The sequence below is a fragment of the Lucilia sericata genome, unplaced genomic scaffold (assembly GCF_015586225.1).
Source record: "Lucilia sericata isolate MDLA Ls3-8-SP2 unplaced genomic scaffold, ASM1558622v1 Contig000460F_arrow, whole genome shotgun sequence".
NCBI classification, from domain to species: Eukaryota; Metazoa; Arthropoda; class Insecta; order Diptera; family Calliphoridae; genus Lucilia; species Lucilia sericata.
Window position 1 is genome coordinate 249,112 of NW_023994475.1, and position 16,254 is coordinate 265,365.

A 16,254-nucleotide genomic window follows, 5' to 3' on the forward strand; every position below is an offset into this window, starting at 1 on the left:
CAACAGATGTTAAACATTTTATTAAAGTAAGACATCTCCAGACGTAATAAACCGACTAAGGTGAAACCATAGACTATAAATAGGGCAAGTAGAAAGCTTTAACATTTTATTGGGCAGGGTTGCCAGGTTTTATAAATGTTTCATTTATTAAAAACATATCTAAATTTTGGAAAAATTCAAGAATTGTTGACTATGGTATTGCAACAAGATATAAGTTTGTTGCAATAAAATAAATATAATTTATTTTACCAGGGTTGCCAGATTTCAATTCAAAGGTGAAATGAAAACAAACAGTTTTGGGTAAAATTTTATATTTTTTTATTTGTATGTGAAATTTTATCAACATTTCTTCATAAAACATACATTTTAAATATAATATTATTGTTTTATTTACTATTAACTAATAAATATATTTAATATTTTCCTCAAAAATGAATTCGAAAAATATTTCAAGATCCTTTGGCTAATATATTTGTGAAGCAAATAGTTTTGTTAGCTTCTTTGTTTTTTACATTTACAGGAAGGTTAATATCAAACCTTAAAACTAATTAGTAATTAAATTTTACAAAAGCATGTTCTTACTTTTAAACAAAAGAGCTCAAAAAAAAGAAGAAATTAACACAATTAACTAAATAATAACATTTAAACTACATACACAAAAAATCGAAAACAAAAATCACTTGTATTCATTTGATAATACTTGTCAGGGTGGTATAACCTGTGGGACCAGTAGTCTGGTTAGATCTTGAACTAGGACAACAGCCACAGCAGCAAACTTTGCGCATCACATCTAAGAAACTGCTATTATCAAAATCATCCATATTATTCATAAATACACCCGAAGTGAGATCCTCTTCGGTGCGGGTGCCCACAAATTCTTTTAGATCGGATACGGGGAAACCATCACGATAGTAACGTTTGATGGTGTCATAAGCATCCATTATGACAGAGATAAATAGCGATAGTACTACATATATATACAAAGAGGTAAACGAATACAAGTAAATTTGCGAAAACCACCACAACCAACTGGATTTTGAAGACATGGTGGCGAATGTGGCAAACATATCATCACCATTGATCAAAGAGAACAGACACTCGGAGGTGGTGGCTAAAGAGCGGAATTTCATGTGATATGGACCTAATATAAGCCAACCGCAAAAAGCAAAGCCGGCATAGATTAAAAGGGCAGCTACCAGGAAGCGGAATATTTTAGGAGCAGCTTTCTTCAAAGTCAAAATCACCACATTATAAGTTTTAAAGAAACCCAAATAACGCAAAACACCAAACCACACCAAAAGATTACCGACGCCCAGGAACAAAGAGCAAGTATCCCATTGATCCACGACTAAGAATTTACGTTCGATTTGTTCTTTTAAGGCAGAACCCAAGATCAGTAAAACATCATTGAATAAAATCATTATGTACCTGAAACAAACAAAAGTTTTAGATATTTATAAGAAAGTTATTTATCATTATTATACTTACCAAAAGTTAACAAACTCAAGTCTTCCCTCAAAACTTAATTCCTTGTTGAAATGGCTACGGAAAAAGCTCACAGTGGCACATCTTAATAAATAGGCTCGGTATAAAGCTCGAGCACACAAAGCAAATGACAGCAAACACACCAACAGCACAAATATATTCAATACTGATCTTAAAATGGCATCAAATTCAGCATCTGATATAAAATCCACATCACCCTTGCAATGCAAACGTGTAGCATCTGCATCCAAAGACAATAACATTTGACCATCATGATCTCTATTGTCAAAGAATATAGTTATATCGAATTTAAAACAATCGGGAGCGGACAAAGGACCACCATAGGCTTTAAAGTTGACAGTTTTGATGGCAAATTTTAGAGTGGCTTTAACTAGAGAAGAGAAACTCACTTCTACCCCCCTTTCTATAAGATATTTCTCCACACCTATAGCGGTTACATTGGAGGGCAATAGTTCACAGACCAATTCGATTTGTGGATTAAAAATATAGGATTCATTAAAACCAAATATGGTGCCTTCACGATAATTGTATAGGCACAATTTCAAAGGAGCCATACTATTGTCTTGTGTGGGATAGTCATAGGGACCAATGGAACGATTCATGGCAGCATAACCATTTAAGGCATAATCTATAGTTTCAAAAAATTCCGTTTTCTCATAGAGGGCAAATGGTCCTACGGAGGGCGGATAGGATTCTACCTCCCGTGATGAATCCCAACCACGTAGGAACAGATGTGAAAAGGCAATACGATTATCCCAGGTGTAGTTAATGTGATTGTAACGTGAGTGAGCAAAAAGACACAATTGCATGGTCACCAAGATGATTTTCACAATCTGCAAGGAAATAACATAAAAAAATGTTTTAATTTTTTTTTAATAAATTAGGGATAATATTAAGGATCAAGATATTAAGACAAATGTCTAAGAACTGCTTTTCAAATCATTTCATTTTACAATATTAAAGCATATTGTTTCCGATAAAGCTATAACTTATTTTAAATTGTGCCTTCAGTTCAGCTAGGGAATTCCCAATAAGTTTCAACACAAGTGAAATATTTTAAATTATTGTGTTGTTTTGTTTTTATTTCTTTCCCGGGGTTTTTAAAAGATGACGCAAAACGCAAATACAATTTAAATACGATTAAGAAATATGTATATTTTATAAAAGCATGCAACTTTTTTCTATATTTTTCACCTGCATGAAATTAAAAAATTTTAATTTTATTGCGTATTGAGGAGTTACACACAATATATAAACAAAATAAACAGAAAGAGCATTTTTTGTTGTAATTTATAAAGTCTTGAATAAATTAAATGAATTTCTGGTTTATAAAATGCGTTCAAAGTCTAAAAAAGATTGAAAAGAAATTATGCTAAAAGATATAAAATCATATTTGTCTGAGATAAAGCAACTGAATTCAAAAAATTTCTATTATTTTAGGACAATCAATTATTGTTATAATAAATTTTATATAAAATTTTTCAAATTATACTGTAAACAAAATAAACTCTATATAAAACTAAATTTTCTTACTAAAATTTACGATTTTAATTAAATATCGAATTTATAAATAAACAAAACTATTAGAAAATTTAACTGATAACTCATACACTGAGACTATTCATTCTTTATTATCTGTTGTATGGACATATTTAAAATAACTCATGAAATAAGCTGTAAATAATAACAAAAGAGGTTTATATTAAATATACATATGTATATATTTCTTAGTAGAACAAATTTTTTTAGTGACAACAATTGTCAGAGATATTCCCAGCAAAAAAAATTTGAAGTTGTTAAGGAAGAAGGGATATTTTCATGATTTCTTTAGTAAGTATTCTATTTAATGCGTTTTAAATACATGCCTAAATTCTAATAAATTTGTCATCAGTGAAGGCATGAAAAATGCACCCAAATTCACTCATGTAACTCCACTATAGGAATTGTAATATTTTACTGTAATTTGGTATTCTCTTAGGAGATTTAACGAAACAAAGATTTAACATTAATTTTTTATTAGATTTTCGTTAAAATTAGTAATAATAAGTCCATTAAAATTAGTAATATTAAGTCCATTAATAAGAGAAGGAAAAAACCAAGACTGCTTAACGGATTTTAAAACACAATGGGTATTTTTCCTCTGCATGAATTTAAATCCAATCAAAATCAGTTAGTTTTGTTTCATCTTATTCTATTTTTATCAATATCACACAAAAAAAATATTTAAATATTGATAATTAAATCGAAATACCATTAATGCATTTTTAAATAAATATAGTGCACCAATGAAAATTCGCTTGAGAATCATCGAATATTCATTGGTTATCATTTAATGACGAACTATTTTTGCAAATACGAACCCATGCATGCCAATGACACGCTAATGTTAAAATCATGCATGTTTCCCCTAAATATGAACCAGTTCATTATCAGTTCAACCCATGCATTTACTACAACTTTTTGCACGTCTTTTTTTGCTGGGTTATATTGAATTATGCAGATTACAAAATTGCAATAAAACAAGCTGAAAACAAAAGCCCATAAACAATACAAAATTATTTTTAACAACACACTTGTTTAACATGATGTCGTCTGTTTTTTTGGAGGAGGAAGGTGACGTAAAGATAAATCGTTATAAGCGTTTTTTCAATATTTGTTTTAACTTGATTTTGTTGGTAACAAAAATAAACAACGTAGTGTGCTACTAAGATAACAACTGTTTTAAAAATTTTAAAAGTTTTAACATTAGTATGAGTAATATTATTAAGAGAATAAACTATAAATGTAATAATTGCTATAAGCAAAACGTTGAAAGAAGCGATAAAATGCTAGATTAGATTTAAAAAAAGAGAGAAAATTTAGTTTTTTTATTATTATTCAAAGATATTGTTATAGAAAAAACTCAAAATCTGTCAATATGTTTTACTAACTGATAATACAAAATATAATCTATAACTTTTATAATTCATAATTGTTAAAATTTTTAAAATTAAATTTGTAGCTCAAATAAGAAGGGCCTATACGTAAAACTCATCAGCCAGATAATTATAAAATTATGATATTTTTTGTATTTGTTTAATATAACAAAATTTTCTAATCTGTTTTTAGATTTGCATGGATGATTTTTATTTACCTAAGCATGAAAAATACCTAGTTTTTTTGCTCAATATTTTATAATATCATACCTATTTTTAAAATAAAAACTACCAACATTGCAAAAAAGTATATACTGTAGGCCATTAGTAATACAAATATTTGTCAGCACATTGATAACTAAATTAAATTTGTATTTACATTAATTAATGTTAAATTATTAAGCAAACATTAACTCTGCTGTCTGTTGTATTATATAGTTAAATAAATAAAATTTTCATTGTCAACAATGAATCAATTTCAAAATGTATTCTCATAAAACCATTTCACTGATAATGATTTTCGGCGGGGACCAAAATGAAATGCATTAAAATATAGAAATTTCTTTATCAAATTACAACAACAATAACAAATATACTTAAACAGTAAACATTAAGCAGACTTTGTTGGACAATGACCTTCACCCGCATTATTTTAAGATTATTAACAAAAACTTTCTCAATTACCTGAACCACAAATTTGTAGGGAAATTTTCGTCTGGCTTGCCATTTTTCTATGGGATTCATGAAATAAAATTGTAATTTACGTCTCATGCGTTCCTCATTGTACATGGCCATGGGAGAGACTCCCTCAATGCAGGTCGATGAGGCAGGCATTTCAGTAAAACCACTACCATTTGGTCCCACAGCTTCTGATAGGGGCGTATTCATTGCCTCTTTATAAGATTGTCTGGAGGCGGCTGTATTACTATGGGGACTCACAAATTCTTCATCACTTTCACAACGCGAATCTTCACCCCCACTAAGCCTGCGTCGTGTTACCACAGCACCAGGTTCTTCAGTTACATTTGGTTTACGGTCATCTTTGGTGGCAGCATTATAATTGCCTGTCGACATTGTATAAGCTCCACTGCCGTAATTTATTAATTCAAGCGACTGCACTTAGCTGAACTATCGGGAAAGGCAGAAATATTTCTTTTGCTGTTTGGACAAGGTGTTGAAAACAAAAACTTTTGTCACCCCTAATCCACTCACTAACAGCAAAAGAAAATTTCTACGTTGTTTTGTTTTTTTTCTTTTCGTAATCCACAATAGAAATTTATAATTTTTTTCACAAAAAAAACTTCACACAATTAGAAATGCTTTAAAATACTTCCGTTATAAATATATTTTTCGTTTTTAGTTTGCGTACACACTAAATAGTAAAGAAAATAATGATAAAATCGTAATCGTACAGAAATTAAACTTTCGCTTGTTGTTTTGATTTTTTTCTGTTTTCTTTGTTTTCATACTAAAAGTGTCATGCAGAGCTCTGCGCCGACCAATATTAACGTCGGAGGCGCCTAACACTAAATATGTCGGCGGCGGCTTAAAATCGATATTAAGCCGGCTAAGTTTTCAACTACGTTAGTTCTTAAATTTTCAACGATTTTAATAAAAACGGAATCCGAGAGATCAGAAAGTGGGATTAGCAAATATATTGTTTATAACAACAAAACAGAGCAAGCACAAAAGTTGTGTGAGAAATTATGCAGGGATGGATAAAAAATTCTTAATTCTAATCTAGTGAAAAGTAAATCGAATGTAATTTTATTCTAATAAATTAAATAATTATTTTTCTGCGTTTTTTAATACAATTGTAACTAAATATTAATGCTATGAGCATTTTAAACTCTTTTTCATATAAATGATGTGATCCTTTATTTGCCTTGTTCGCAGGTTTTTACCAGAAATTGTAAAAGAGGACAAAATTGTTTCTTTGTTTTCATACGAAAAGTGTCATGAATAGTTGAGTAATTGCTAAACGAGTAATCATTGTATTTTTCAAACATATGGCAGCACAAAATTAAGTCAATAGGAAAGAAAGCAAAAAAAAAAAAATAACAAACAGGGTTGGAAATGTTCATTTGTTTAATAAAACAACTTTTTTTGCATTTGCAGTACTAAAATGTTATTTGTATTATGTTCTTATTAGCTAAACACATAAAAAGATACAAGTAAACAATAGTTTAAATAGTTTAACTTGATTTTTTTTAAAGAGATTAATTTTTCATTTAAAATTAAAAACATTGTAAATAGTACTGTTTTGCTCTAAATGTACTGAAATACAACACTAATAAATCGTTCAACCGTTATTTTTAAACAAATTTTAAAAATTAAATAGTTTTAATATTGTTAAAAATAAGTTTTATATCATTTACTATTTTTGTTGAACATATTTATATTTTAATTAAATTAATTGTTTCAGGTAAAACTCAGCTCAGTTTAAAAAAAACCCAAATAAAAATAACAAAAATTATTTAATTATGTATAACTTTTATGCAAATTACTCAATAGTAAGTCTAAATTATTATACATTTTCAACACATTTTTTATAAAATATTTCAAAAATTCTTATCAATGATTTGTAATTGTAAAGAATTTATTTAATTTTTGCTGAAAACATGTATTTAATCTTAAAAGATTTCTTTTGTATTGGTTTTTTTACAAAAATTTGCATTACAATTAAATGTCATGAAAGAAACCCACCACAAACAAGTTAACAGCTTTTAGACCTTAGGGAAGGTCACTTGAAATGAATGAACAGCTAAAAATAATAATACTGTAACTAATCCATAAAACAAGCTTAAGCGCAAAGAGGAAAAACACAATAAAAATAAACAACATGTTAAACATTTTAAGACGCTTGATTAAAACATAAAATAAATAACGTTTTATAGGGTTTTAAACATAAAAACTATAAAACAACAACATGCTAGTAGACGTACATAGGTAATTTATTAAAAAGTGTTGCCAACAAAATTTAAGTTGAACAGCGTAATAACCGAAAATTTATCAAAGTAAAACTATTAAAAAATTTATATATTTATTTTAGAGCTAATCTAAATTTTCAGTTAAATTAATATTTATTTTTTCTTATTTAATTTAAATTTTTAAATATTTTATATATTTTCTGTAATAAAAATACATATTTATAATGAAATTGCTTAATAATTACTTAAAAACTTCATTATCCCTTAATTACCCAACAAATTAAAATTTTCCCCCTTATAAACAATTACCCACCCACTGGCAACACTCTTACCATCACTCATCACTCATACACACATTAGAGCTTTAGTAAAAACAACAACAACAATACTGCACTTGCATTTCTCTTTTAGTTCTATAGAAATTTTCATTGCGTCCTGTTGCTTTCGGGTTTTGTGTCGTTATTAATTTAATAATTCGGTTGGAAATAATGAAGATAGTTAAAATATTTTTGCATAAGTTTGTTAATTAAATGTTTCTTAACATTTCTATGTAAAAATTTTGTCAAAAAATTCGGTGTAAATTGGTGAAAAAAGTGTTGGAAGTTAGTGCAAAAATTCATACAATTTAGTGTGTGTTTAGTTAATTGTTAGTTCCTTTTTGCTTGGTCGTTCTTAAATGTGGCGCGTTTTTGTTGTTGCAATTTAAGCATGGAGAGGAATGAAATGAGTGTGAGAAATGTCACAAAGTGTAAATATGAAAATAAAATGAAGTTTTTAAGTGATCATTTAAAAGAAAAGCAAATTACAAAATAAATATAATAAAAAATGAATATAAAATAAATGTAATTTAATAAAAATATCACAAAAAATGGTAAAAAATCGATTAAATATTAAAAAATAAATAAAAATAAATTAAATTTATGCCATTTATGTAATGTGTGATAGGTATTTATGAGAATAAAAATATAAAATGAAATATTCCTAACGCTGCAAAATATGATTTTAAATAAACAAGTAAGTTTTATTTTGTCTATTTATTTATGTATTAATTATAAATTAAGTAAATAGCCATGTCTGTGTTAGGATATTAACAAATAAAACTTAATTGGGTTTGTTTGTTTTTTAAAAGGGACCATATTTGATAAAAACTAGAATAGAACCTAGGGAAGAAGATTTCAGTTAGAATTAAAGTGAGAGAAAACGAACAATCTAAACAAAATGTCAATTGATCTGTTTAAAATAAAAGCATAGTTCTATGAATAGGTATTTCCAAAGGACATCCCAAAATTAGAATGGATCCTATAGTAAGATTTTCAAGCATATTCTTTACTAATTTTCAATATCTAGAATTAAAATGCACCAAAACGTAACACCTAAACAAGATGTCTGTCAAAACATTATATCAGTCATTACTGATTGATTCAATTCATATGAGTTTATAATAATAGTACAGTGTTCATAGATGAAACATTCGAACCGTGAAAATTTTGACTGCAGTTGTTCTCAACATTTAGATGCTATACCTGTTCAAGAAAAATTAATGACATTAGTTAGACCCGAATTTTTTGTAAGATTCTTTCGATAAAACTTCGATCCTTGGATGGTTCAAAAAGAATTTAATTGGGGAATGGCAACACTTACTATGTACATACATACATAGGCTACATTTTATGTTTGTACTTTTATGTACATATAATGTAGCTATGTACTTGCCCTAGTACTTATGTACATACATATATGCTATATACATCCATATGTATGTATGTATGCATATGAAAGTATTTAAACCTTTCGCAACTATGGTTATTAAAAAGCTTTTCCTTTTCAGATATTTATTTTTTTGTAAACCACAGTTTTATGTACTATGTAAAGGCCATTGAACTTAGGAAAAATAAAGATACAAAATCTGAAAACAGAAATACTGCAGTGGAGTGGGTTCCTTTCAAAGAAGTAAAGTGGGCAGATTTTAACAAAAAAGTAGTGGTTTAAACAGCTTTTAACACCATACATCTACTAAGTGTTTACCTTTTAGTCTTTCTAAGGTACAAACATACTTACAACACATACAACTTACATGTCTACATACCCACAAACATAGATACTTAGATACATATTCCTTGTATGTGTTCATTTACTTCTATGTACTTGACTAGTTTTCCTTCCATAAACTATAAAAAACAATAAAAATTCCTCAAGTCTAAATAAACAAGCAAACAAACAGAAAAATTCGGTAGCTCACAAAATTGCATACCAAACCACAATAACAACAACAACCATGATGACAACAGCAACAACAAGCACATTAACAGAAAGAAACATTTTCTGGCAAAGACTTAAAAGTTTTTTTCCTACTTTTTGCTGCAATAAAAAAACTGCAACTGCAGCAACAAGAACAACAACAAAAGTCATTTCTCAAAAGTAACAAAAAGCCAAACAGGCAACCAGTCAAAAACAACAATGTTCAACATTAACAAATAATAACAGAAGCTTAAAATTATGTGCATGTATAACTGTGTGAGTGTAAGAGTGTTTGTAAACGATTTTGTTTTTTTTTTTTTTGCCAAAGAAATATGAAAAGTACAACAACAATAATAAAACCCAAATGGCATATTTAAGTGACATGTCGCGTGTGCCAAACTTGAAAACCCTCTCTTCATAACAAGATTTATTATTTTTAGTATTTAGTTGTTATTGTTGTTGCTGCTGCTGCCTCCTTCTTCTGTTTTTGGCCTCTCTATTTCAGAGCCGTGTTATTGTCTTCTTTTCCTTCGTTTGGCCAAAAGAAAACAACAATAAAAACTAATTTAAAAAAGGGAATTTCTTGAAAAGTTTGAGTTGGTTTTTCAAAACAACTCTGTATGCAATGAGTGCATTTTCAAAACTAGATATGGTGATGCCAGGAAAAATCTTTAAGGAATGTGTGTTGTAAAGCAACAACTACAGCAACAAAACCTATAAAAAAAAGCATTGCAGTCATTGTTAATTCCAAACTTCCTATAAGCATTTATTGCAAGAAGGTTTATATTGTAATTTGTTAAAATCTCTGTTTTTTTTATTTTTTTGGCTGTAGTTGTTTTTTATGGTTTTGTGTGTATGTATTAAGATTTTTTCCTTAAAAATGTTTCTTTTACAAAGTTTTTAAAGGAATATAATCTTTAATATTAAAGATCTTTAGAAGAAAACTATATCTGATTTAAACAAATATGGTTAAAATCCATCATTCTCTTTTACTATGGTATATATAGGACGCTTGTGTCTTAAGTCTTTTGATTTTTAACTACATTTTTATTACAATTTGCTCCGTTTTTAACAGGATACACTTATTTAAGGTGTTTAGTGAGGCAAATATAGTTAAAATCCATCTTTCTCTTTTACTATGGTATATATAGGACGCTTGTGTCTTAAGTCTTTTGATTTGTAATTACATTTTTATTAAAATTTGCTTTGCTTTTTACAGGATACACTTATTTAAGGTGTTTAGTGAGGCTTTTTATATAAAAAATACATATTTACCAATAAGCTAATTTTTAATAATTTTTTTTTAAATAAAACAATATCCAAAAATTTTGAATCCAAAAATTATTTAAAAGCAGTTTTTTCATTGAACAATGCTCAATGCTTGTAACTGAAAACTTTTGATTTTTAATAAAATGTTTATTATAATTAGGACTGATTAAATATTAGAATATTCCTTATAACAATAAATTTCTTTTTCCGCAAAAAAAAAAGAATGTTCTCTTTAAAACTCCTGATCTTACAAACTTGTAATGAGTGCTTCTAAAGCTTGTGTAACAGGTTTCCTTTGCAATCACAAACAAACGAAAAAAGTAACCACTCACACACTTACACAAATTCCACTCAATTTTCATAATCAAACAACTCAGACTTTATTGCCACTATCGAATAACTACCAAATGCCAAAAAAAAAAAACACACAAAATTGAAAACAGACCAAACCAAACAACACACATACTTTAAAATACATAATAATAAAATCAGAAAACCAGGCAGGCACTAGTACGTACTTCTTGTACAAAAATTTTTCGAATAAAATCAGCTCTTGTTGCTGCTAGCTGGCTGCTCTAGTGGTTTGTTTGTTGGTTGTTTGGTTGAAGCTGTTGGACAACTAGTCGCAACCACAGTTACGATTTGAACTCTCGAAGAGAAGAACCATTCTGTAGTGAACTGCGCGCACGCGTGTTAACTTAGTATAGAGGTGAAAACAAAAACAACAAATAAATAAAAATACAGAAAAAAAATTCTTAAAAAGCCCAACAAAAAGTAAACGAAGAAGCACTAAAGTTAATCTTTATAGAAAAAGTGCATGTATCTATTTACTGTGCAAAATGTTTTAAAAAAATTTTAGAATTTATTTTTTGCAAAATAAAGCGAAAGTTTAAATTAATGAAATATTTAAAGCCAAACCAACAATTACTTATAACAAAAAATATTTATAAAAAATTATTTTTGTAAAAATTGCTGCTGTTCACAATACTCAATAGTGTAAATAGTGAAATCTAGTTTTGGTCGTTTTTTTTTTGCCACTTTACAAAAACCAGTAATTTGTATATTTTTTTTTTTGGCATTAACAAGTACATGGTTGCAAGTAGTATTTGGTTAAACCAAAAAATACTCCACAATAGCTGTTTATAAAAAAACTTAAAAGAGAATTATTGTTAATAAACAAACCAACCAAGCATAATATACACTGAGACATACATAAATACCTGTGGATTATCTAAAAAAAACAATTTTCCAATACTTGGAAATTTTATTTAACAATTACTTTTATTAAAAGGTAAGTTAATTATTTTTATGGACATTTGTTTTATAGACCCTCCCATATTATGAACAAAAAAGTTTAATGAAAAAAAATCATAATAAATCATAACGATTGTCCACTTATGTGTGTATCATTGTGGGGGATTATAAATGTTTGTTTTTTTATTATCTATATTATGCATCTAGTTTTAACATAAGTATTTCTGGTAAAAAGAAACACTCCTCTATTAAGAAACAGAAAAACTACTAATGATTGTTAAGATCAATATGATTTTTATTTAGGTTTTGTTCATTAATTTATTGACCTTAATTTTTGCCTTATTGAAATTTATTTGCTTTTCAAATTATAGTTTTTTTTGTTTTCTATTTTTTGCCTTAGAATTGCTGGAGTGTGAGTGTATGTAAATGAAAAAAAAAAAAAAATCGAAAATTCTTTACTGTTTATAACCTGTTCAAAATTAAAGCATGAAATCGTGTTCACACTAAAGCTTCTTTGTCTTATTGTCTATGACACCATACATACTTACTTACAATTTTTTTGGTATAGGGTTTACAGTTAAGGAGTTTCTGTGGAATATGGATAAAGTTTTCAGCATGCTCAACTTTAAGGAAATACAGATCTATCATTTAATTAGGCTGCATATCGCAACGGCAACGATAAAACCGATGATTAGATCTTAACTATGACCTCATACAAACCTTTCAATTGAGACTAAATAGGATTGAGATTTAATTTCAACTGTATATGTATACCTGATCCATTGAAACTCTATTTTGACTTTGTACATAAATATGATTAATGCTCAATTTCGCCTCTATGAGGGCGTATGATTGATGCTCAATTGAAAATCAAATTCGACTTCACATAGATCAAATATTGAAACTCTATTTCTACTTGATATAGACTTAATAAATTTCGATTTATATATACTTTAGATTCATCGAAGTCCTATGATGAAACTAAACTTCGGCTAGAAGTAGACCTACGATTGAAGGTCAAGATCAAATTTTACCATTAAAGTTTAACTTTAAACTTTTACTTCGACTGAAGGTTAAATTCGTTTATGTACAGACCAAGATTGAACATTAGCTTCAATTACATACTACCTAAGTTCCGCATACATTTTATATATGTTATATCATCAACGGTCAATATAGAAAAGTATTTTCACTTTTTTAAAATCTGAAATTTTCTTTTCCCCTCACATTTTGTTAAAATTTAGAAACCCTAACTTAATGTAAAAAACCCTACAAATTATACACAAGAAATGAATATTTTGTTACGCTTTTAAAGCCAACCAACCACACACAGTTCTTTTCATTTTTTTCCTCTTTTACTTTCAAATATGTACGTTCGAGTATGTCTGCATGTTTTGTTTCTAGCAAACAACAACAACTACTACAGCAGCAACAAAAAAGCTTAATGAATATTCAATATTGATTGAAAATATTCTTGCATGTTCATGCCTAAAAGGGGGTTGACTATTAAGTTAAAAATGGTTAAATCTATGACAACAAAAGAAAGGTTAATATTCAATGTCTTGAATTTTTAACACATAAATTATTAATAAAAAAAATCACACACAACACGAAATTTTTATTAAAAAAATTTTAATTTTAGGTTGATAATAAAACAATGTTATCAGAACAACACCAACTAGTGTTATTTTTTACATAAAAAAGTTTCACTATATAAGTGCTAAAGAATTGAAATAAATTTTGATAAATTCCTAAGCAAATAAAAGACTTAAGACACAAACTCTACTAACAACAAAGACAAATTAAATGAGTTCTGTTTTGAACAAAATTTTGTTTGTTTATTTTATTAAATAAAAAATGCCATAAAAAGAAATCAACACTTTATAAAAATATGAATTTTATAGCAAAATTTACAGACCTGCCTACAGGCTAGTTTTATTATTATTAATCTTTTAAATCAAACTAATTAAACACTTTTGGAATATTTACAACAAAATTTAGATTTTCACCTAATAAACTAATTTACACCCACATTAATATTTTTGGAATTATAATTAATAAACTGATAATAAAAGTAACAGATACATAAGTATACGTATATCACGTCATCTGAAATGTATGTTAAGACAAAATCCCCTTTAAAAAAAATTCCATTCAATTTCATTTAAGTCCTTCAAATTTGGTGAAAAGCATTTAACAAAACTAAAAATCATTTAAGGTTTTTGGTTGTCATTGCTGCTGTTGCGTTCGCAGTTGTTGTTTTTGTTATTATTACTGCTATAATATGAATAATGATTTAAATGTCAATGGGCGTCTGCTAACAATCAAAACATAAACAATAAAGGCCTGCACATATTTCATGACAACACTGACCCAATTTTTTTCTTATTTTATATCCAAAAAGTCAAATGACCGGGAAGACAAACTGGCCAGCCAAACAGGCATGCCGACAGACATACGTTTCCAAAAATTTCAATGAACAGCTACAAAATTATACACGAGCATAAAAGCTGCAACCAACTAAACTAAACACTTTCTCTGTTCAGGCTTCATCTTCTTCTTCTTCCCTTTTTGTATTCAGTATTCTTTTTTTTTTTTCATTTAAGCTTTTGCTCGTTCATATGTGTAAAACAATTAAAAGAAATGAAATTTCCAAATGATAAGAATTACAACAGCAACAACAACTTATACTACCATAAATACAATACTTATACCAAAATGCAACATTAATTGATCAATACGGCACCAAAACACCACACAATGAAGAAGAGTTTTAAGTAAATGAAAATAATTTATTGGCAAGAAGGGTCATACTTGTAGAGAGGCAAAGCATATTAGTAGATTTAAATTGATACTGGTTGGTTTGTTTGTGTGTATTTGTATGTTGGCAAGTATGTTTGTCGTTTCTTGTAAAAAACCCCCAGCAAAATAATTTTTACACAAAAGTGACAGATATGTAGGTATGTGTATATGTTTTTATATGGGCATATTTTTTTGTATGTAGTAATGCATTTATATGTTTATTTTCGATAAAGATAAAGTGGAGGAAATAAAAAATGACAGCCAAAAAATTCTTTGATTGAAGATTGCAGACATTGTTACATTGTATGGAGCGACAAATATAAACAGAAAAACAACAAAATTTCATATCTGCAGTAACACTACATTACAGCAAGACATATCCCAGCAAACAATTTTTGATAATATTTAAACAATAACTTTCTAAAAGTATTTACTAAACTTTTTGTAATAGCTAGGTAAAGCTTGGGAATTGTATTGCTTAAAAACTTTTTTGCTCCAATTAAATGCTCAATATTGAATTCGTCATGTTGGTCGATTGAAACTTAGAGAGTTGAGAAAATTCAGCACATAGGAGTACACAATACTAATATATGATTTAAACTCCAGACAAATTATTTGCTGGGTTGCACATGGCTTTACATGTACATATAATTCCATATAGGAATAAGCAAAATACTTTTTCTTTTAATACAACTTAAATAAGTGATGGTATGTTTATGTTTTTGTTTCATTGAAAATAATGTTGAAAGCTCAACGATTCTCAATTCAATTTTGTTAACTCAACAACTTTAAATAGTTTTATGCAAAAAAAGTCTTACTTAAGTACTTAAGGTAATAAACTCGTTTGTTGTGTCAAATATAAAAATCAAATGTTTAATGTCTAAACATCAGAGTGGAGATGTTAAAAGAATATCATCATAAAAAACAATACCTTACAGAATATACTGTAAAAATATATTAACAGTGACATTTTAATTTTTTAAAAAAAGGTACATGCAAAAATGCTTGCAAAAACCCAGAAGTATTTTATTGGTAGTTTAAATTTTTTTTATTATACATTCAATTTAAATTTATGGCACAAAAAACGCTATAAACATACTTTGGTTGTCTTTATAAAAATAACAAAATATGTAATTTAAAGCAACTGTGCTTAATATAAAATATATTTTAGAAACGAATGGTTTTTATGTTCTTAAGGTTGTAACATTAATGTATTTTACGTGAATATTTTGAACAAGAATCACTTTTTTTGTTCCAACTTCCTAAGACTTTAAATTTCAGTATCATATCTTGTCCTAGTTATCATAGTCATCTGATTGTTTTATTTAAAGCGTATTGTC

The 16,254-nt window shown here is 27.8% G+C and overlaps 2 protein-coding genes across 4 annotated transcripts in view; one reads left to right on the forward strand and one right to left on the reverse strand.

Moving 5' to 3' along the window:
* Nucleotides 1-299: 299 nt before the first annotated feature.
* Nucleotides 300-5,891, reverse strand: LOC119605132 (mucolipin-3-like). Of its 2 annotated transcripts, XM_037958095.1 has the most exons (4): nt 5,791-5,880; nt 5,106-5,549; nt 1,489-2,339; nt 300-1,428 (listed from the first exon to the last, which is right to left on the reverse strand). In XM_037958095.1, exons 2-4 carry the CDS (start codon nt 5,493-5,495, stop codon nt 687-689), a joined length of 1,983 nt encoding a protein of 660 aa, XP_037814023.1. In that variant the 5' UTR covers nt 5,496-5,549; nt 5,791-5,880; the 3' UTR covers nt 300-686. The 2 variants fall into 2 exon arrangements, with proteins under 2 accessions (XP_037814023.1, XP_037814022.1); XM_037958094.1 differs by having other exon boundaries at nt 5,106-5,891.
* Nucleotides 5,892-7,824: 1,933 nt separating this feature from the next.
* The window catches only part of LOC119605136 (ankyrin repeat and BTB/POZ domain-containing protein 2), a 42,610-nt gene continuing 34,180 nt past the window's right edge, over nt 7,825-16,254 (forward strand). The window contains exon 1 of one of the 2 annotated variants that reach the window (XM_037958099.1): nt 7,825-8,365. The gene's annotated coding sequence lies outside the window, so the exon portion shown is untranslated. Of the gene's footprint in view, nt 8,366-11,504; nt 12,150-16,254 lie in introns of those variants that run through there. The other variant, XM_037958100.1, reaches the window with a different exon arrangement.

Excerpts from the sequence above, each read along its gene's own strand:
- LOC119605132 (XM_037958094.1), bottom strand. The coding sequence starts at position 5,495 with ATGTCGACAGGCAATTATAATGCTGCCACCAAAGATGACCGTAAACCA. Across the intron at positions 2,340-5,105 it reads CCTACAAATTTGTGGTTCAG|ATTGTGAAAATCATCTTGGT; the intron begins GTAATTGAGAAA and ends ATTTCCTTGCAG. Across the intron at positions 1,429-1,488 it reads CTTGAGTTTGTTAACTTTTG|GTACATAATGATTTTATTCA; the intron begins GTAAGTATAATA and ends TGTTTGTTTCAG.